General features: G+C 42.6%; 1 protein-coding gene across 1 annotated transcript; it reads left to right on the forward strand.

Annotated features, from left to right (window-relative positions):
* Positions 1 to 18,210: 18,210 nt before the first annotated feature.
* LOC542992 (probable glutathione S-transferase GSTU1) lies at positions 18,211 to 19,285 on the forward strand. The gene has a single exon (XM_044534867.1). The coding sequence runs from the start codon at positions 18,303 to 18,305 to the stop codon at positions 18,969 to 18,971; it is 669 nt and encodes a 222-aa protein (XP_044390802.1). The 5' UTR covers positions 18,211 to 18,302; the 3' UTR covers positions 18,972 to 19,285.
* Positions 19,286 to 23,574: the final 4,289 nt, after the last annotated feature.

The raw sequence follows: 23,574 nt of genomic DNA on the forward strand, positions 1-23,574 counted from the left end.
CACATCATCAAGTGAGAAACAAACCTTCAATGAAGAATTGAGCCTAATGGTGAAGAACTTCAACAAGTTCTACAAGAGTAGGAGCAAGGAAAGAAGTTCCAAGTCAAGGTCCTACAATGACAAAAGATCTTCTAGTCGTGAGCGAAATTGCTACAATTCTGGAAGACCCAGACACTATTCCAATGAGTGTACGGCTCCCTACAAAAGAAGAGAAGATTCTCCAAAAAGAAGAAGTAGAAGAGAAGAATCACCATCTAGAGAAAGAAGGAATAGAGATGATCGCCATGAATGAAGAACATCCCGAAGAAGCAAGGATTCGAAAAGGAAGGACAAGTCATCAAAGGGATACACAAAACAAAGACATCAAGCTCATATTGGTGAATGGATATCCGGCTCCGACTCTGACAATCACTCCGAGAGAAGCTATCACTTCGATTCCGAATATACTCAAGATGAAGGTGTTGCCGGTCTAGCACTTGTGTCAACCAACTACTATGACATATTTGACTCACCAAATGAAGGAATTGGAAGATGATTCATGGCTAAAGGCCCAAAGGTATCACACCCTGAGTATGTTGATTTCAATAGTGATGAAGATGACTTGTTAGGTGATGATGATTTACTTGTTGACAACTCTAGTGATGAATACTATGATGAAACGTCAAATAATCATTCTAATCAAGATAAAACGAATGACAATGATAAGAGAAGATTGAGCTCCTAACTAAAGAACTAAACACTCTTAAGTTAGCTCATGAAACTATCTTAGGAGATCATCGAGAACTTTTAAGGACTCATGAGAAGTTACGCTTTGAAAAGCTCAACCTTGAGAAAGAACATGAGTTTTTAAAGGCAATCAATGATGATCTTCGCAAGAAAAGTTCTTCTTACATTGCCAAGTGTTTACTCTTATCTACTTACATGCCTCAAGTCAAGTCTAGTAACAAGAACAAGAAAGATTCTTCCTCTAGTAGTAACAATAATCATGCTAAATCCAATGTTGTTGCTTCTAGTAGTTCTCTTGATTCCACTAATGATTCTCTTAGCCAAGTTACACTTGAGCAAGAAAATAGCTTATTGAAGGGAATTATAGAGAAAGGTGTTTACAAGAGCCTTGCCGGGAGTAAGCAATTCGAGGAAATTGTACGCAAGCAAGGAAGGCACCGGAAGAACCAAGGTGTTGGTTTTGAACGAAAGTTCAATGCCAATGGAGTTGAGTGGGAAGAAGATCAATACCCCAAGACGAAGTTTGTTCCTCAACAAGAGAAGTATGATCCTACTTCTTTCAAAGGGACACAAGCTCAAGATGATCTTCCACCACAAGACCACAAGCAAAAAGGCAAGGACAAGCTTCAAGAGGAGATTGATGCATTTGAAGAAGCTCCTAAGGCCTTGGTCAAGTGGGTTCCCAAGACTACATCAAGTTCTACTTCATCAAGTATGACTACAACTCCAAGGATTCCCATCAAGATGATATGGATCCCGAAGAAGAAGAACTAGAGAGTTCTTGAGGGTGACTCCGCCAACATACTTCACTCTTATCATTTTGGCGAGGACAAGTGCAATCAACTTCCACATCTTGCACTAGTTCATGGAGTCACAAACCCTCTTGTTGGTAAGACAAGGGACAAGGTAACCTAATGCTTTCATAGACATCATCTTGTGTGTGTGCATCACTCTATGTCTATGGATATCCTTGTTTGTTCCTTGTGGGACTAACCCGTGTAGGTATTGAAAGTGCAACTCACTCCAATGGATTGCTCCAAATGATCTACATCAACATTGAGCATCCACATCTTAAACACCTACATGAAGTCATCATCGACAAAACCCAAGGTTAGTTCAACCCTCTTAGGGGGGATCTCACATCTAGGGGGAGCTTTACTCTAAGAATTGAGCTAAAGCAACTCTAATGGTGTGAACACAACAATGCTTTATGTAAAAGTGGTAACCCCACTTGTGATTAAACGATGAGTATGACCTATGATCAAATGTTTTCATTTGACTCCTAAGTCAATATACTCATATATAGATGACCTAGTCATCGCCAATTGCTTGATATATGCTAGAATTGTGTGTGCATGCTTTGTCACATATTTCATTTGCCATTTTATTGTGTGAGCATGTTGGTTGCATATTTTACTCATTCGAGGACATCCACTTGTAGTTTTGATTGTTTGGTTTCTTTTCTTTTGCCAAGTGGATGGACAAGAATGCCTAAGAACCTTCTCTAGCTATCTATGCTTTTCTTGTCTCAAACTCTATTCATGCTATATCACAAAGTTTGATCAAGTCAGATTTGAACCACTTTGTGTAAGGAGCACTCAGAGTCCCCGATTCGTCATAAACTTAAACTTCCAAAACCTCTTTGTGCGTTTAGGTCTGACTGATTCATCCTTTTCGGTCATACCGAGATCACTAAGTTGATCTAGGTTTTCAATCTCGATGCAACCGATTAGAACTTTTCGGTCACACCGAGTTGCAGTAACTGCTTGCAGTTTTGCATCTCGGTGCCACCGAGTTGTTCCACTCGGTCACACCGACAGGGTCAGGCTATACATACTCACGGGTCAAATCTTGGAAAATCTTCCGAAACCCTTCGCCCGCGCACAGCCTGCTCTGCCTCTTTGGGTCTCCGGATCATCCTCCTCATCGCCAGCGACCTCCCGCCGCTGGTCTCCGCCGCCATCAACGGGATTCTGCTCCGTCGTTGCCGCCGTAGCAAGTCCATCACCGCATTAGGGTATGGATTTGAAACTTTGTGCTATTCTTAACTCTGATTCCTAGCACATTGCATTGCCATGAATCTTGCCATGTTTGAAATCTTCCTATCCAACAAAACTACTCCGTAGATTAGTCTTGAATTGAAAATTTAGGGTTAGGTTTTCGCCGAATTCATCTCGGACTGACCGAGTTGTAGAAATCGGTCTCACCGATTTGGCTTAGGCCATTGCACATGTGATTCTCGGTCCGGCCGAGAATTGCAAATCGGTGTGACCTAGATCAATTCTCTGTGAAACCCTAGCAGTCTCGGTGCCACCGAACTGTGACTCGGTCTTACCGAGTTCACTAGTTTAGGTTCCAAAAGCTGCTTCGGTATCACCGAGTTTACAAATCGGTAGCTCTGAAATGCTTTCTATGGAAAACTAAGTTTTTGACTCAATTTTTTTTTTGAAAAAACCTTTGTGCTTTGTGATGCTCATCTACTCTACCTCATCTACATCTATTCATAGGGTCTGCTGTCAGAGTTTGCATCATGTCAGATCAGAGTGACAATCAGAACAAGTCTGAGGAGCAAGTTCAGATGAGTGAGGGCACTAGTCCCTCCAGTACCTCAGATGAGGGTAGCAGGAGCACACCCAGCAATTTGCTAAAAGCAGCCACCAGGACAAGGAAGAAGAAAACCTCAGATTCTGAAGATGAGGACTATGTGGCTGTTGATGATGAGGCTTCTTCTAAGAAGAAGGTGCTGAAAAAGGAGTATGGCACAGCTGCTGCCACAAAGCCAGGAATGAAGACCAAGGCTCCTGCAAGAAGAGTTCCAATGTCTAAGGCCAGAGCCTCTACTCAAGTAACTTTGGGATCTGAACCCAAAGAACCAGATGTGGCTGAGAAGAAAAGGAAAGAAAGGGTCAAGAAGACCATGAACACAGTAGTTGGGAAGCCCTCAATGATGGAAGAAGAGGAAGATGCTGCTGCACCAGCACCTAAAGCTCAAAAGCTCATGGGAGATGCCATCAAGTCAGGGGCTACTACATCTAAGCACAAAGCTGCTCCCAAGGCTGCTACACGAGCACCCAAGTCTAAACCGAAGAGGAACACCAGAAACATACCTGCATCTGAGAAGAACAAGGCCCCAGTACCTGAAGCTGCTGAAGAAGATGAAGATTCTCTTGTGTTGAGAAAGTTGAAGCCCAAGATTCCTGACCACAATGATGCTCATCCAGTTGCAGAAGACATGCATATCAGAAAGGATGCTGGACTGAGATTGTGGAGACAATCGGATCCTTATGCTGTGAGGAGAAAGACAGCAGTTGACTACAGATTTCACACAAAGGAGCAACAAGACTTTTATGAAACTATTTTGCTTGGCGAGAAGCCCATTGTATGTGACATGAGATGGATCGACTGGGAATACATCAAGGAGAATGAAGAGCACTTCCCAGGAGTATATGACAGCTTCAAGGCTTGTGGAGTTGATGACTTTGTTGCCCAGAAGCTCACCAAGTGGAATGATGAGCTCATCATGCAGTTTTACTCCACAGCTCACTTCTACCCAGATGGGAAAATTGTCTGGATGTCTGAAGGTACTAGGTACCAATCCACAGTTGAAGAATGGGCTGAGTTGATCAATGCTCTAAAAGAAAGTGAGGATGACTTGGAAGTATATGCCAAGAAGAAGAAAGACCACAACACTATGGCTCACATGTACAGAGAGATCCCAGATATAGCTTTGGAAACACACAAGCTTGGATCTGTACACTACTTGTTGTCTGGTCTGCCTACAATCAACTAGATTCTAAGGCACACATTACTGCCAAAATCAGGTGATCACAAGATGATCAGAGGTCATGCTATTAACTTGCTGCACTTGTTTCATATACCTCAAAAATTCAAAGTCATGAGTCTGATTGTGGAAACAATCAAAAGGACTGTTGCTGATCAGAAGAGAAGTTGTGGGTATGCTCCACACATTCAGGAGCTCATCAACTCAAAGATGGGCACAGGCACATATCTTTTGGATAAGGAGCATCTACCCCTATACCCTGAATTTGAAGATAACACTATTGAGATGAATGAGGAGGAACCATCATTTGTGCAAGCTCATGAAAAGAGGGAGAAAGCAAGGGCTGAGAAAGCTGCTAAGATGCCAACTGCAAAAGAGGCATCTGAAGTGTTCCTGAAGAGCAAGCAAGATCAGCTTGGCTACTTGATTGCCTCCACCTTGAGGATTGAAAAGGGCTTGGCCACCCTGACTCAAAACCAGGAGAGCTTGGAGAGAATCATAGAGCAGAAATTCTATGCAGTTGATGTGAAGGTCACAGAAATCCAAACTGCAGTTGAGCAACTTCAGGAGGATGTGGATGAGAAAAAGGGCAAGTCTACTACAGATGCATTTGCTATAGTGCCCAGAGGACAGAGATCTGATGTAGTGCCTGTTCCAGACACCAGAGCTACATCATCTGCACCAGCTACAGCAGCCACTCCACCAGCTCCAGCTACATCAACTGATGCTTTCATCCTTGGAGTCATCTCTACACCACCTCATGAAGACCAAGCCTGAGAGTCGTTTAGCACTATGCATTTTTTTGTGAACTTTTTGGTAACTTGTTGCCAAAAGAAAAAAAAAATGTATAGATCATAGGCTTCGAGAGAGAGTGTTGCTTTTGATCTCTCTTGTTTTTGGTGGTTGAACTTCGTTATTTGTGTGTTTGCTTGATACATTATGCCTTTTGTGAGATACTTGAATGATCATGTGTTTGATCATATGCTATGCTACATTAATGCTTGTTGGATGATATTATCTCTTATATCCTCATATGATCATTCACTTTGCTTGGTGATGAGTGCATGTGTTTAATTATTATCATTTTGAGCGCTCCACCAAGATGTATGTGACATGGAAGAGTGACCCATGATCCTAACTCATTGTGCATTTGCAGTCCAAAGCAAATTTATAAATAATGCACAAATTTAGGGGGAGCTCTTGCTTTTCACATACTTATATAAGCGAAATGTTTTTCAATCTTATTATCATTTGTCAAAGCTTTGATCTATATGTTGTCATCAATTACCAAAAAGGGGGAGATTGAAAGTGCAACTATCCCTGGGTGGTTTTGGTAATTCCTAACAACATATAGCTCATTGAGCTAATGCTATTTCAAGATAAATATTTCAGGAAAGCTCAATGATTGGCATGGCATGGATGAGAAAAGTGGATCCCTCAAAATGCTAAGGACAAAAGGATTGGCTCAAGCTCAAAGCACAAGACTCTACATTTTCTATTTTAGTGATCCAAGATCACATTGAGTCTATAGGAAAAGACAATACTATCAAGGAGGGATGAGGTGTTGCTTAATGAGGTTCTTGCTCAAAATGCTTAGTGATATGCTCCAAAGCCCTCAACTACTTTCTCACATCCACATATGACCCAAACCAAAAGTCAAACTTGGCCCCACGGATTCTTTCTATCCGGCGCCACCGAGTTCAGATGTCATAGCCACTGCCACAAACCCTAATCAAATCGGTGTCACCGATAGGGATCTCGGTCTCACCAAGATGGGATTGTAATCTCTCTGATTCCCTTCGTAACGTTTCGGTCCAACCGAGATGAGCAATCGGTCCCACCGAGATTGCAATGCAAACTCTCTGTTTCCCTTTCGTAACGTTTCGGTCCAACCGAGATGAGCGAATCAGTCCCACCGAGTTTGCCAGACCAACTCTCTGGTTAGCTTATTACCAAAATCGGTCCCACCGAGTTTTTGTAATCGGTCTCACTGAGATTACGTTATGCCCTAACCCTAACCACACCGGTCCCACCGAGTTGACATGTCGGTCCCACCGAAAATCCTAACGGTCACATTATTTGCTAAATCGGTCCAACCGAGTTTCACGATTAGGTCCCACCGAGATTGGTATGTTGTGTGTAACAGTTTGGAGGCTATATATACCCCTCCACCCACTCTTCATTCATGGAGAGAGCCATCAGAACATGCCTACACTTCCAACATACATTTTCTGAGAGAGAACCACCTACACTTGTGTTGAGGTTAAGATATTCGATTCCTACCATATGAATCTTGATCTCTAGCCTTCCCCAAGTTGCTTTCCATTCAAATCTTATTTCCACCAAATCCAAATCATGTGAGAGAGAGTTGAGTGTTGGGGAGACTATCATTTGAAGCACAGGAGCAAGGAGTTCATCATCAACACACCATTTGTTACTTCTTGAAGAGTGGTGTCTCCTAGATTGGCTAGGTGTCACTTGGGAGCCTCCGACAAGATTGTGGAGTTGAACCAAGGAGTTTGTAAGGGCAAGGAGATCACCTACTTCATGAAGATCTACCCTAGTGAGGCAAGTCCTTCGTGGGCGACGGCCATGGTGGGATAGACAATGTTGCTTCTTCGTGGACCCTTCGTGGGTGGAGCCCTCCGTGGACTCGCGCAGCCGTTACCCTTCGTGGGTTGAAGTCTCCATCAATGTGGATGTACGATAGCACCACCTATCGAAACCACGACAAAAACATCCGTGTCTCCAATTGCGTTTGCCTTCTCAAACTCCTCCCCTTTACCTTCGTATGCAATTGTTTTACATTCCTCTGCTATACTCTTAGAATTGCATGTGTAGGTTGATTGCTTGACTTGCGCTAAGTTGCTAAAATCTGTCAAGAACTAAAATTGGGAAAAGGCAAGTTTTTTATTTGGTCAAGTAGTCTAATCACCCCCCGTCTAGACATACTTTCGATCCTACAGATAGTATGTTGATTATCCTTGGAAGACCCTTTTTGAATACCGTAGGGGCTGTTATTGATTGCAACAAAGGCAATGTCACTTTTCATATTAATGGTAATGAGCATACGGTACACTTTCCGAGGAAACAACCTCAAGTTCATAGTATAAATTCTATTGGAAAATTTTCAACTATTACTATTGGAGGTTTTGAATTTCCTCTTCCTACTGTCAAGAAGAAATATGATATTCTTATTATTGGGGATGTACATATCCCTGTTGAGGTAACCTAGTGCTATTCGAAAATTCTCCGGTTTCATGAGATTCAGAATGAGTTTGTTAACAAGACTTGATCAACCTTGTTAGTGGATTCCTTTTGATGAGCATGAGATGGAGGAAGTTAGAAAGCACAACTCTCTATACCCTCCTTTTACGTTCTGTTATTTAGATTGAAAAGGCAAAAATAGAATTTTATGTCTGCTTTCTGAATGATCCTTGCAATAAAAAAATACCCCAAAAATAAAAGTTCTCCAAATGTCCCGAAAATGAAATATGATTTTTCTAGAATATTTGAGAATATTTGGCACTGAGAACACATCAGGGGGAGCCAGCACCTGGCCACAAGGGTCCAGGGCGCCCCCCTGGGGTGCGCCCCCTGCCTCGTGGCCCTTGGTGGCCCCCTCCACTTATTCCTGCACCCACACACTCCTTCTTACTCCCAAAAAAATCACCAACCAGCTGAAGCACGAGTTCTAGCTCATCTTGCTGCCGTTTCCGATCTCCTTGCTCAAAGCTCCACTCACAAAACTGCTTAGGGGGATTGTTCTTCGGTATGTGACTCCTCCAATGGTCCAATTAGTTTTTGTTTTAATGCTTTATTCATTGAAATTTTTTGCTGCTAAGGTGATCCTGTTCTTGAGATTGCATGTCAAATTTATTTCGTCCCAAGTAGTTCTAATACATGATCTAGTCTCTAGGCACTTGTGAGAGTAGTTGCTATCAATCTTGTTGAGTTTGGTTCACTTTTATTTTGAGTTACTAAAAATTTCAGAATTTTCCAGAAAATGATGAAGAGATTTCTGAGGGGCTCTTCGAGCCAAAGCTCGAAGGATAAGCAAAGTGAAGAGGACAAAAGCCCAAATATAATCTCCCTCGTACCACGGAAGTTCGGCCGTGTGAATGGCCTTGTGATGAGTTCTTGAGAGCAGCCGGGATTCATGACGTTTTTTATTATTTGGCTGAGAATGCAGGCCTCACCGACTTCCTCCACGACCAGCTCGATCAGTATCTCCTACTCACTAATATTTTTTTGCAAAACTTTTACTTTCATTCTAGGAAATCACCACCTTCAGTGGAGTTTCATTTATATGATGAGGTTAAGGAATGTCACTATATGATTTTTGTGGGGTTTGCAAGATACCCTTTATGGGCAGCATAGAAGAACCACATCGTAGTGATGTGGATGGATTTATTGATATGATAGCTGTAGGGGAGATGAGGAAGGTTTCCGATGCAAGAATTACTGGCATACACTTTCATGTTCTACGTTACTTTGCAATATTTGCTAGTAGATGTTTAATTGATCGCGGGAACAGTGGAAATCTTAGTGCCCCTGATATTGTTATTTTGCACCATGCTTTGTTTCGTGAGACAACTTTCAGTCTAGGCGCTGTTATTGCTAAGCGATTAAGTTTGAGCCGTACAAAGGGCCCCATCTTTGGAGGCATCTTTGCTTCACGCCTTGCTAAACACTTTAAGATACTCCCTCCGTTCCTTGATATAAGGTGTATAGATTTTTGAGAAAAAATCTGAAGTATAAGGTGTATTGCCTTGCACCACTCATTAGGATATTTTTTTAGAGATTTGATTACATATCCTTATATTAGGCAAGGTCCTCTATTTTCTCATGTCAATTAGTCAGGTGCAATCTCGCCCAAAAGTTGTGAAATTTTCCCTCCATGTGTGTTCTTTAATTTCCGTGCCAAAAACTATACACCCTATATTTAGGAATGGAGGGAGTACCTATTAGGCATTATGAGAAAGAGGAAAAGTTGCAGCCCCCTATTTTTCTAGATTATAAGAGTATGGTAGCACATGAATTTATTGTTAAAAATAAGAAGAGGATGCTTAAGTATAAGTTGATATTTAATAAAACTCACTGTGAGACTATTATCTTGCCAGCACCCTCTTTGTTTAACATACTTTCAGGCACGTACCTCATCTTGCCGGAGGCCGTTAACATACTGGAGCCTGACGCCAGCTCCAGAGCCTCAGTCAGAACCACCACTTGACCCTTATCGATAGTCCGTTTATCAGTGGGATCCGGAGGAGATCGCCAACTAGTGGCACCCAGATGACACTCCTCCGCCCACCGGAGAAGGCACCTTTGATCCGTGGGATTAGACCAACTTAGGCCAAAAGCCTAAGCTTGGGGGAGTACGTATTTATCACCGACATTACATTCATTTTCACACACTCATTCCAGTTATCGGTGTTCATACTTTTTCATTGTACTATCCATGCTAGTTTATTTTCTTTTCTAAGCCTTCTTCTTGTGTGTTTAAAAAACCTTAAGAAAACAAAAGAATTAGTTGTAGCTTTTAGCTAGTTTACTTTCCATGCCTGTAGTAGTAGTAATTAAAAGAAAACTCAAAAAGATTTCTCGTTCTTCTTTTGCTTGTTGGGAGCTTTCCCGTGTAAATAGTTTTATTTCTTTTCTTGTCTTTGGGGGTCAAGAGGAGAAGACCATGATGAAAATGTTGAGTGGCTCTCATGTGCATTATTACTGATTTAACCAAGAGCCCATATTACCTTGTCTTCTCCTTTGTATCGAATGCTTACAGATTCCAACTTAGTCCAATGCACGTGCACTATTATTATTTTACACAGCGTTTGGTTGTGGAAGTGAAAGGCAATAATGACGATATATGATGGACTGAGATGAGAGAAGCTGGTATGGACTCGACCTATCTTGTTTTTGTAAATATGATTAGTTCATCGTTCCTGATTCAGCCTATTATGAATAAACATGTTTGCAATGACAATTAGAGATTATAGTTGCTTATGCCATGCTTAATTAGCTAGGAGTTTATAATGATTTACCTTATGTGCCAACATGCTATTAAAATGGTTGTAATGTGGTATGATAGGGTGGTATCCTCCTTTGAACGATTCGAGTGACTTGACTTGGCACATGTTCATGCATGTAGTTGAAACAAAATCAACATAGCCTCCACGATATTTATGTTCATGGTGGATTATATCCTACTCATGCTCGCACTCAGTGTTTATTAATTTTAATGCATGTTCATGACTGTTGTCGCTCTCTAGTTGGTCGCTTCCCAGTCTTTCTCTAGCCTTCACTTGTACTAAGCGGGAATACTGCTTGTGCATCCAAAATCCATAAACCCCAAAGTTATTCCCTATGAGTCCACCATACCTTCCTATATGCGGTATCTACCTGCCGTTCCAAGTAAATTTGTATGTGCCAAATTCTAAAACTTCAAATGAAATTCTGTTTTGCATGCTCGAACAGCTCATGTATCAACTAGGGGTGTCTATATCTTCCATGCTAGGCGGGTTATTCTCAAGAGGAGTGGACTCCGATCCTCATTCACGAGAAAATGGTTGGTCATCGGGATGCCTAGTCCCTTGCTCAAATCAAATCAAAATAATTGCAAACAAAACTCCCCCAGGATTGTTGTTAGTTGGAGGCACCCGTTGTTTCGGGCAAGCCTGGATTGATGATTGTTGGTGGTGGGGGAGTATAAACTTTACCATTCTGTTTGGGAACCGCCTATAATGTGTGTAGCATGGAAGATATCGAGATCTATTGGTTGTTATGTTGACAATGAAAGTATGCCACTCAAAATATTATTTATTTCTATTTCAAAATCGAGCTCTGGCACCTCTACAAATCCCTGCTTCCCTCTGCGAAGGGCCTATCTATTTTACTTTTGTGTCGAGTCATCCTCCTCTTATTAAAAAGCACCAGTTGGAGAGCACCGATGTCATTTGCATGCATTACTATTAATTTATATTGAGTGTGACTATGACTGGATCTTTTTTACCATGAATTACAATGTCTAGTCGGTCCTTGATCTTCAGGGGTGCTCTGCATTTATGTTTTGCGGTCTCAGAAAGGGCTAGCGAGATACCATCTTGTTATATCGTATTATGATTGTTTTGAGAAAGTGTTGTCATCCTAGATTTATTATTATTGCTCGCTAGTTGATTATGCCACTGATATGAGTAAACATGAGACCTAAATGTTATTGTGAATGTGGTTAGTTCATAATCTTTGCTGAAAACTTGAATGCTGGCTTTACATATTTGCAATAACAAGAGCAAACAAAGTTTGTAAAAGTTTTTCTTTATCACTTTCAGTTTGTCAACTGAATTGCTTGGGGACAAGCAAAGGTTTAAGCTTGGGGGAGTTGATACGTCTCCATTGTATCTACTTTTCCAAACACTTTTGCCCTTGTTTTGGACTCTAACTTGCATGATTTTAATGGAACTAACCCAGACTGACGCTGTTTTCAGCAGAATTGCCATGGTGTTATTTTTGTGCAAGAAAAAAAGTTCTCAGAATGACCTGAAACTTCACAGAGAATATTTTTGGAATTAATAAAAAATACTGGCAAAATAATCAAGACCAGGGGGCCCACACCCTGTCCACGAGGGTGGGGGCGCGCCCCCTTGTCTCGTGGGCCCCCTGATGCTCGACCGACCTCAACTCCAACTCTATATATTCATGTTTGGGGGGGGATTAGAAAGAAGGATTCATCGCGTTTTATGATACGAAGCCGCCGCCAAGCCCTAATCTCTCCCGGGAGGGCTGATCTGGAGTCCATTCGGGGCTCCGGAGAGGGGAATCCATCACCATCGTCATCATCAACCATCCTCCATCACCAATTTCATGATGCTCACCGTCGTGTGTGAGTAATTCCATCATAGGCTTGCTGGACGGTGATGGGTTGGATGAGATTTATCATGTAATCGAGTTAGTTTTGTTAGGGTTTGATCCCTAGTATCCATTATGTTCTGAGATTGATGTTGCTATGACTTTGCTATGCTTAATGTTTGTCACTAGGGCCCGAGTGCCATGATTTCAGATCTGAACCTATTATGTTTTCGTGAATATATGTGAGTTCTTGATCCTATCTTGCAAGTCAATAGTCACCTACTATGTGTTATGATCCGGCAACCCCGAAGTGACAATAATCAGGACTACTCCCGGTGATGACCGTGAGGAGTTCATGTATTCACCAAGTGTTAATGCTTTGGTCCAGTACTCTATTAAAAGGAGGCCTTAATATCCCTTAGTTTCTAATAGGACCCCGCTGCCACGGGAGGGTAGGACAAAAGATGGCATGCAAGTTCTTTTCCATAAGCACATATGACTATATTCAAAATACATGCCTACATTACATTGATGAACTGGAGCTAGTTTTGTGTCACCCTATGTTTTAACTATTGCATGAGGAATCGCATCGGACATAATTATCCATCACTGATCCAATGCCTACGAGCTTTTCACATATTGATCTTTGCTTAGTTACTTTACCGTTGCCACTGTTACAATTACTACAAAACTGCTACTGTTACTTTTGCCACTATTACCATTACTTCCGTACTACTTTGCTACTAAATACTTTGCTGCAGATATTAAGTTATCTAGGTGTGGTTGAATTGACAACTCAACTGCTAAAACTTGAGAATATTCTTTGGCTCCCCTTGTGTCGAATCAATAAATTTGGGTTGAATACTCTACCCTCGAAAACTATTGTGATCCCCTATACTTGTGGGTTATCACGTTGGCAGACACATCAGTAGTATTTTAGTACTGATGGCGTCCACCTGGCTAACGCCAGCAATATATTGTTTTATCTATGGCGTTTATTGTGAGGCAACGCCAGCAATTTGTATTTTTTAGCAATAAAAAAATATACCCAACGATTAGTATATGTGCAGCCATTTAAACTTCTAGTGGTAAGTCTCAAATCCACATAATATTCCCAGCTATTACTACAGTTTTCAGTAACTAGCTTGCTACTGCCTACAGGCAAAAGTTATCCAGTGGCTAGCTCATACAAGCAAAAGTATCGTACGTCATCGATGTCATGCAACTTGTTATTCGTGCGCTAACTAGCTACGATGAAGAATGATCCTCATCTCACACAACTTGTTCCTGTTGCTCTCTCCCTCCTTGCTAAAATAGACTTTGCGGGTCTTCAGCTCCTCCCTCTCGGCCTTTAGGAGCCGTATCTCCTTCTTCGTAGACTCGATCTCGGTGACCAGTAGCTACTTCTAGTCGACGAGCTTCAATTTCTTATCGACGAGATTGGAGATCTTGTCGATCATATCGTCCTTCTCTTTCTTCAGGGAGTTATTCAACTCGTTAAGTGCCTTCATTGTACTCTCCTTTAACGCGACAAGCTCACAGCTGAGCATGTCCACGTCACGTACCGGTAGCTGCTGCTGGACCGGTTCTGGAGATGGGTCTCGTACATATGCCTGGCAAGTCAAATATTTTAAATCATCAATAAAGAATGGTTAAATGATATATGTATATATATGCATGTGTTTGCAATGCTCATGGATGCTTTTGTAATCTTACCTGGTTGGTGCTCGTTTCGCCTTTGTCAACTTCATCATAGGCCGCGAAGTTGCACGAGGACTCGTAGTGGCTGTTCTAGCTATTCATGGCTGGAACTTCAAAATTATGACAAGTATAGGTTATTATGACAAGAACCAAACACACATGGCAATGTAATGCCAATCACTACAAATATATATATATATATATATATATATATATATATATATATATATATATATATATATATATATATATATGACTCCTCTTCTGTACTCTTGGGAGTATGTACTCTTATCCTCAATATACCTCATATACGCATTAATTATACCTCTTTATTATTCTCAATATACTTTATTAAATATTCTAAGATACTCCAATATGAGTTTAGTTCAAAAAATATCATCTGCGACGTACTTTTTGTAATATACCTTTTCACGTACAAACACATCAGTATATACGTAAATATTTAAAAATACATAGACTCACATGAATTTTTTCATGAAACTCATTTTGGGGTATCTAATAATTACTAATGAAGTATATTAAAAATAATAAAAAGGTATAAAAGATTCATCTATGTGGTATATGAGGAGCGGGAGTACGTACTTTCAGGAGTACACAACCATTTTCCTATATATATATATATATATATATATATATATATATATATATATATATATATATATATATATATATATATATATATATATATATATATATATATATATATATGTCAAACAAGAATTTCCTTAGTGCTAACAAAAAATTTCCTTAGTTCTGACAAGAACCAAACACACATGTGAAACAAGAATAACAATTTACAAATAAGTTGCATCAATGCCCATCTTTGCTATGTGTTGAAAGTTGGAAAATGATTTGTAAGTTCATAATATTGCCTTGCTGGTCAAACAAGAATAACAAATAAGTTGATAATAATGCCAATCAAAGTATGGCAAGTATGGCAAGTGATCTAATTAATGCCAATCATAACAATAATAACAAGCAAGTTGATAATAATGCCAATCAAAGTATGGCAAGTGATATGTTCATTGATGCAAAATGCCACTGCCACTTTCATATAATGAACAAGATACATATTTAGCATTAGGCCATTGTCATTGATGCAAAATGCAGATACAAATTAAAATGCCACTGCCACTGCCACTGACATATATTCATTGATGCAAAATGCAGATACAAAATGTCCCTGCCACTGTCATATAATGAACAAGATACATATTTAGCATTAGGCCACTATCATTGATGCAAAATGCAGATACAAATTAAAATGCCACTGCCACTGCCAGTGGCATATGTTCATTGATGCAAAATGCAGATACAAAATGAGACTGCCACTGTCATATAATGAACAAGATACATATTTAGCATTAGTCCACTTTCATTGATGCAAAATGCAGATACAAATTAAAATGCCACTGCCACTGACATTTGTTCATTGATGCAAATGCAGATACAAAATGCAGATACAAATTAAAATGCCACTGCCACTGACATATGTTCATTGATGCAAATGCAGATACAAAATGCCACTGCCACTGTCATATAATGAACAAGACACATATTTAGCATTAGGCCACTGCCATTGATGCAAAATGCAGATACAAAATGCAACTGCCACTGCCACTGTCATATATTCATTGATGCAAAATGCAGATACAAAATGCCACTACCACATGAAATTGATAAACAAGCAAAGAAATTGTATATGCTACAAATACCAAAGACCCTACAATTTAGCATTAGGAACACTACACTAGGAACACTACAATTTAACACTACAATTTTAAAAATTGCCACTACAAAATGCCACTGCCACTTTGAATATAGAGGCGATGAATTCACCGAGGGACAAAGATGGAGGCGATAAACCCTAGCAGTCCGTCGCTTCTGGCGCCGCCGTCGAAGAAACCCTAGCTCAAGATGAAATGAACTCCAATCAAATCGGAGGGCAACGAGCGGCGAGAGAGGGAGAGAAGGGGAGAGAGCGGAAGATTACCTAACCACTTGCGAGAAAGGAAGGGGGCGGCGAGAGAGGGAGAGAGTGGTCGGCGACGACAAGCGGAGAGAGCGGGAGAGGAAGGGGAACGAGAGAGATGGAGTGGGTTGAGGGTGTCGTTGCCCTGGTTTTGACCCCCCACGGATTCCTAATACTTGGGCTTGACCCAATGCTATAAAAAAGATCACCACATAAAAAACTAAAAAGAAAATGGAAGTGTCATATCACATATCTGAAGGCTCAAAACTATATATTTCAAGTCTTAAACTAAAAATAAAAAAAAGTAAATTTAAAGTCTCAAACTACATATTTTTTAAATATGCAATTATTTCCATTTTAAAATAATATAAATTTAATAAAAGTAAACTATAATATACTATAAAAATGTCAACACATAAAAAAAATAAAAAGAAAAAACTAGAAGTGTCAAACCACATATTTGAAGGCTCAAAACTATATATTTCAAGTCTTAAACTAAAAAGGAAAAAAAAGTAAATTTAAAGTCTCAAACTACATATTTTAAAATATGTCATTATTCATTTAAAAATAATAGAAATTTAATAAAAGTAAACTATAATATACTAAAAAAGATCACCGCATAAAAAACTAAAAAAAATGGAAGTGCCAAGCCACATATTTGAAGGCTCAAAACTATATATTTCAAGTCTTAAACTAAAAAGAAAAGAAAAAAAGTAAATTTAAAGTCTCAAACTACCTATTTAAAAAATGTCATTATGTCCATTTAAAAATAATAGAAATTTAATAAAAGTATACTATAATATACTATAAAACATATAAGAATGGTGGCATTGACAAAATAACAATACCGGCGTCGGGACCAACTGCACACCACAACTAAATATAATAGTGTTGGGGTTCCTTGCTATTCCACGACAACACTATATTACGCCCGATACAAACTGTTGATCCCATATACTTCTGACGCTGTCCTGTTTTTCCACGCCACCACTATGACCCTATTAATGTCGTACCAAATAAGCCAACGCCACCACTATTTGAGAAAACTAGTGATGGTGTTGGTTGTAAATGGCGCGCCACCAACGTAAGTTGTGGCTAGCACTATTTCCACTAGTGATAAGTTGTACTCCCTCCGGTCCCATTTACTATGTGTATAACTTTTTGGCAAAATATCCACAATAGTTTGCGCGTTTAAATATTTAGCATATTCTTTTCAGAAATACCCTCCCACCTCCACTTCGCCTCATAGGCCAGCGCCACGGCATGCAGGTTGTCTCAGAGAGACAGCCATACAGAGAGAAGGTGGACAGGGGCGGAGAGGCATGGGGCATTTATAGCTGCTGCTTTCTCCCGTTCATGTGTGCAGGGGCATCTCCGTTCCCAAAGCATGCAGCTAGTCCATGTCTTGGTATGCAGGCTGGTGCTTATGCGCAAAGAAAAAAAAATCAGACGAAGTATGTCACAAAGCTTATATTGTTGGATTCGTATATGAAAAACTATTTTAGGGTATATAACCTATTTTTTTTAAAGTTAAATCAAAGGTCAAAATTTGACCCAATCTACAAAGAGAACTAATAAACCAGATAGTAATTGATTTGGGGCCAAAAATCGACATGTTAATTGTTGACAGGTCTAAAAAATCAGTTGGCTACCAACTATAGTTCTCACCCATCTCTCAACAATTTGGTAATTTTGGGTAACTTTCGACTCGCAATGCCGAATCTTGGCATCAAACCAAAAATAACTACTTTCCCCGCAAAATTAATTGCAATCCTGCGAATCTGCGATACCAGGCTAGCAGCTCCTTTTGATGTCGTCACCCCATATCACATCTTTTCCCCATTCCCTGGATCACCGATCTTCTCCGCCGACGTGCCCGCAGTCCCTGGTGTGGCCTCCCAGCCAGCCAGCCACTCATCCCACTCACACAGACGTGCCATGCCGTCCCATGCCCTCGTGCCGGGAATCCCTCGCTTCCCGCGCGCACCGTACGTGACGCAAGCGGTGACACACCGGGCGAGCGAACGAAGGCCCAGAATCCTCCAGCCGGTACGTACACCACCCGTTCGATTCGATCTTCTCTCACAAGTTCCAGTCAAAACGTACTACTACTACTAGACTGTTCCACACACGATCCCACCCTCCCCTCTCCCCTATAAATCCTCTCACCCCATCTTCATCCTCACTCATCACCCACACAGCGTACACAACACAGCACAAACACAAACCAATCGAGATCCAAAGCAACCAAGAGCAATGGCGGGCGAGAAGGGGCTGGTGCTGCTGGACTTCTGGGTGAGCCCGTTCGGGCAGCGCGTCCGCATCGCGCTGGCCGAGAAGGGCCTGCCCTACGAGTACGTGGAGGAGGACCTGATGGCCGGCAAGAGCGACCGCCTCCTCCGCTCCAACCCGGTGCACAAGAAGATCCCGGTGCTCCTCCACGACGGCCGCCCCGTCAACGAGTCCCTCATCATCCTCCAGTACCTCGAGGACGCCTTCCCGGACGCCCCGGCCCTCCTCCCCTCCGACCCCTACGCGCGCGCGCAGGCCCGCTTCTGGGCCGACTACGTCGACAAGAAGGTCTACGACTGCGGCTCCCGGCTCTGGAAGCTCAAGGGCGAGCCGCAGGCGCAGGCGCGCGCCGAGATGCTGGAGATCCTCAAGACCCTCGACGGCGCGCTCGGGGACAAGCCCTTCTTCGGCGGCGACAAGTTCGGGTTCGTGGACGCCGCCTTCGCGCCCTTCACCGCGTGGTTCCACAGCTACGAGAGGTACGGCGAGTTCAGCCTGGCGGAGGTGGCGCCCAAGATCGCCGCGTGGGCCAAGCGCTGCGGCGAGCGGGAGAGCGTCGCCAAGAGCCTCTACTCGCCGGACAAGGTGTACGACTTCATCGGCCTGCTCAAGAAGAAGTACGGCATCGAGTAGGGCGCGCGGGCGGGCGGGCGGCCATGCAGGCGACAGCCGGCCGGCCGTCCGGAGGAAAGGAACAAATAAATCATGGAGCGATTTGGGTGGCCTACAATGCGTACGTCTGGATATTTGTTTCTTTCTTCGTGGAATAAAGTGTTCCGTGTGTGTGTGGTTGGTGGTAGTTGGTTGGGTCAGTCAGTGTGGGTGCGTGTTGCGTACTCGTGATGTGTGTGTGTCAATGTGTCAACCCTGGTCTTCAGTGGTGGCAGCTGTGATTTCATTTCCATTCCGTGCGATGAATAAATTAAGAGGGGGTCTTCGTTGTTTAATTAGGGGCCGTGAACCAAACATCTACAAGGCGCGCTGGTGTGGAAGCAGACAATCTTTGCGATCCGCTAAATCGTGGGATTCTCCATATGTTTTAAGTTTGAATCTTTCAAACTTAATGATTAAACTCGTTGGATTTCTAGCATTTTAAGTTTTGAATTTCTGAAGCTTGATGATTTTATTGTTCGCTTCTAGTATTAAGTTCAAGTTTTAGTAGCTGAAACTTGATGAAGTTTTTAAAACATATTTAAAGTGGGTCTCATTTCAAAGCCCTTCCACAGAAAACACGAAAATGCAAGCAAAATTTAATTTGGACTTTCAGTTTAAGAGATTCAAATACAAAAAGCAAGAAGAAAAAATAGAGTAGGTGCGGTGAAAGAGTTGGTGCCTGTTGACACCCGAACATGTCACGTGTACTCTCGACGCCGAGGGTGATGCACCGCAGCTCATGTCGAAGGAGACCCGACCGACAGCGCGATACGCAAGACAGTCAACGGGCGCTTTTGAAGACCCGAAACCCCATACGCCTGGGAGGGACCCCGTCAGGGAGTGCGGCGGCTATGGGCTGCCCTAGGTCGATTCGCTCGCCCCTAGAGCCTCGTGGATCGCTGCCCTCCAACGCGAAGAACGAGAAAGAAAGATACAAGGGTAGGGGATAAAGATAGATGAACACAAAAGTGTAATAGATTGATTGGTTTGATTGGTGTTGTTTAATCGGCCGTCACCCCCAACATATATAAGAGGCGGCTGGACTTCCCGTACAAGTAAAGGATTCATCTAGGCTTTCCTTACAAAATATTACATCAATTCACGTCCTAGAGTCCTAGTTCTATTCCAACTCGGATTCAGTCTGAATCTGGCCCAACTTCTTCTTCCTCCCTGCGCAGGCCGTCGAGCTTGCATATGACCTCCGATCAAGACGGTCCAAATATCAAACTTGTGCGCCTCGACGAGATGAACAACTCTCATTTTGATCACTTTTTCAAATAAGGTCATCTTGAATACTTTTTGAGGTCATCTTTACCTTTCAGTCGGACTCGGTCTGGCAGCAGACTGGATTATCCGAGTCTCGTAGTGAATCTGCAGGCCATATACTATCTCCAATGATGATGACTCCAAAACCAAAGTTTACCATGTTGACGATACGCACAACTTCCGTACTGAATACTCCTCCATCCGAGGTCATCTTAATAAATTTTTGGGCACATGTTCAGTTTCACTCGGATTCGAGCTCATCCACTTGGATATTAGAGTGTTTCACTCGGATCTTCCAACTTGCCTTTTCCACTCGGATGTTAGAATCTTTCACTCGAAAGATAATATTGTTGGAAATATGCCCTAGAGGCAATAATAAATTAGTTATTATTATATTTCCTTGTTCATGATAATCGTTTATTACCCATGCTATAATTGTATTGATAGGAAACTCAGATACATGTGTGGGTACATAGACGACACCATGTCCCTAGTAAGCCTCTAGTTGACTAGCTCGTTGATCAATAGATGGTTATGGTTTCCTGACCATGGACATTGGATGTCGTTGATATCGGGATCACATCATTAGAAGAATGATGTGATAGACAAGACCCAATCCTAAGCCTAGCACAGAGATCGTGTAGTTCGTATGCTAAAGCTTTTCTAATGTCAAGTATCTTTTCCTTAGACCATGAGATTGTGCAACTCCCGGATACCGTAGGAATGCTTTGGGTGTACCAAACGTCACAACGTAACTGGGTGGCTATAAAGGTGCACTACAGGTATCTCCGAAAGTGTCTGTTGGGTTGGCACGAATCGAGACTGGGATTTGTCACTCCGTGTGACGGAGAGGTATCTCTGGGCCCACTCGGTAGGACATCATCATAATGTGCACAATGTGATCAAAGAGTTGATCGCAGGATGATGTGTTACGGAACGAGTAAAGAGACTTGTCGGTAACGAGATTGAACAAGGTATCGGTATACCGACGATCGAATCTCGGGCAAGTACAATACCGTTAGACAAAGGGAATTGTATACGGGATTGATTGAGTCCTTGACATCGTGGTTCATCCGATGAGATCATCGTGGAACATGTGGGAGCCAACATGGGTATCCAGATCCCGTTGTTGTTTATTGACCGGAGAACGTCTCGGTCATGTCTGCATGGTTCCCAAACCCGTAGGGTCTACACACTTAAGGTTCGATGACGCTAGGGTTATAAAGGAAGTTTGTATGTGGTTACCGAATGTTGTTCGGAGTCCCGGATGAGATCCCGGACATCACGAGGAGTTCCGGAATGGTCCAGAGGTAAAGATTTATATATGGGAAGTTGTTGTTCGGGTTCCGGGAAAAGTTCGGGTTTTTCCGGTATTGTACCGGGAAGCTTCCAGAAGGTTTCGGGGGATTGCGGAGGGGTCCGGAGGTCCGGAAATTGTTCCACCACGTCCAATACAGCAGCATGGGTTGTAGGGGGGCGCCCTAGCCTTAATGGGCCAGGGGAACCAGCCCCCCCCCCCCAAGGCCCATGCGCATGGGAGGGGGAAACCCTAAAGGGGGCGCCCCCCTTGCCTTGGGGGGCAAGGCAAACCCCCTGGCCGCCGCCCCCTCCTCAGATTGGATCTGAGGGGGCCGGGCCCCCTCTCCCTTGCCCCTATATATATGTGGGGGGTGGGAGGGAAGCCGCACCCCATGTTCTGGCGCAGCCCTCCCCCTCTCCCAAGTACTCCTCCTCTCCCGCGGTGCTTGGCGAAGCCCTGCTGGATCACCACGCTCCTCCACCACCACCACGCCGTTGTGCTGCTGCTGGACGGAGTCTTCCTCAACCTCTTCCTCTCTCCTTGCTGGATCAAGGCATGGGAGACGTCACCGGGCTGTACGTGTGTTGAACGCGGAGGTGCCGTCCGTTCGGCACTAGGATCTCCGGTGATTTGGATCACGACGAGTACGACTCCTTCAACTTTGTTCTCTTGAACGCTTCCGCTTAGCGATCTACAAGGGTATGTAGATGCACTCTCCTTCCCCTCGTTGTTGGTTTCTCCATAGATAGATCTTGGTGACACGTAGGAAATTTTTTGAATTTCTGCTACGTTCCCCAACAGTGGCATCATGAGCTAGGTCTATTGCGTAGATTCTTTGCACGAGTAGAACACAAAGTAGTTCTGGGCGTTGATTTTGTTCAATATGCTTACCGTTACTAGTCCAATCTTGTTTCGACGGTATTGTGGGATGAAGCGGCCCGGACCGACCTTACACGTACACTTACGTGAGACAGGTTCCACCGACTGACATGCACTTGGTGCATAAGGTGGCTAGCCGGTGCCAGTCTCTCCCACTTTAGTCAGAACGGATTCGATGAAAAGGGTCCTTATGAAGGGTAAATAGCAATTGACATATCACGTTGTGGTTTTTGCGTAGGTAAGAAACGTTCTTGCTAGAAACCCATAGCAGCCACGTAAAACATGCAAACAACAATTAGAGGACGTCTAACTTATTTTTGCAGGGTATGCTATGTGATGTGTTATGGCCAAGAAGAATGTGATGAATGATATGTGATGTATGAGATTGATCATGTTCTTGTAATAGGAATCACGACTTGCATGTCGATGAGTATGACAACCGGCAGGAGCCATAGGAGTTGTCTTAATTTATTGTATGACCTGCGTGTCATTAAATAACGCCATGTAATTACTTTACTTTATTGCTAACCGGTAGCCATAGTAGTAGAAGTAATGGTTGGCGAGACAACTTCATGAAGACACGATGATGGAGATCATGGTGTCATGCCGGTGACGATGATGATCATGGACCCCGAAGATGGAGACCAAAAGGAGCAAAATGATATTGGCCATATCATGTCACTATTTGATTGCATGTGATGTTTATCATGTTTATACATCTTGTTTGCTTAGAACGACGGTAGTAAATAAGATGATCCCTCATTAAAATTTCAAGAAAGTGTTCCCCCTAACTGTGCACCGTTGCGAAAGTTCGTTGTTTCGAAGCACCATGTGATGATCGGGTGTGATAGATTCTTACGTTCACATACAACGGGTGTAAGCCAGATTTACACACGCGAAACACTGAGGTTAACTTGACGAGCCTAGCATGTACAGTCATGGCCTCGGAACACAAGAGACCGAAAGGTCGAGCATGAGTCGTATGGAGGATACGATCAACATGAAGATGTTCACCGATGATGACTAGTCCGTCTCACGTGATGATCGGACACGGCCTAGTTGACTCGGATCATGTAATCACTTAGATGACTAGAGGGATGTCTATCTGAGTGGGAGTTCATGAGATGAACTTAATTA

The sequence above is a fragment of the Triticum aestivum genome, chromosome 5B (genome assembly GCF_018294505.1).
Source record: "Triticum aestivum cultivar Chinese Spring chromosome 5B, IWGSC CS RefSeq v2.1, whole genome shotgun sequence".
NCBI classification, from domain to species: domain Eukaryota; kingdom Viridiplantae; phylum Streptophyta; class Magnoliopsida; order Poales; family Poaceae; genus Triticum; species Triticum aestivum.

What these genes read in the sequence shown, in the direction of transcription:
- LOC542992 (XM_044534867.1), top strand. Translation starts at nt 18,303, where the DNA reads ATGGCGGGCGAGAAGGGGCTGGTGCTGCTGGACTTCTGGGTGAGCCCG.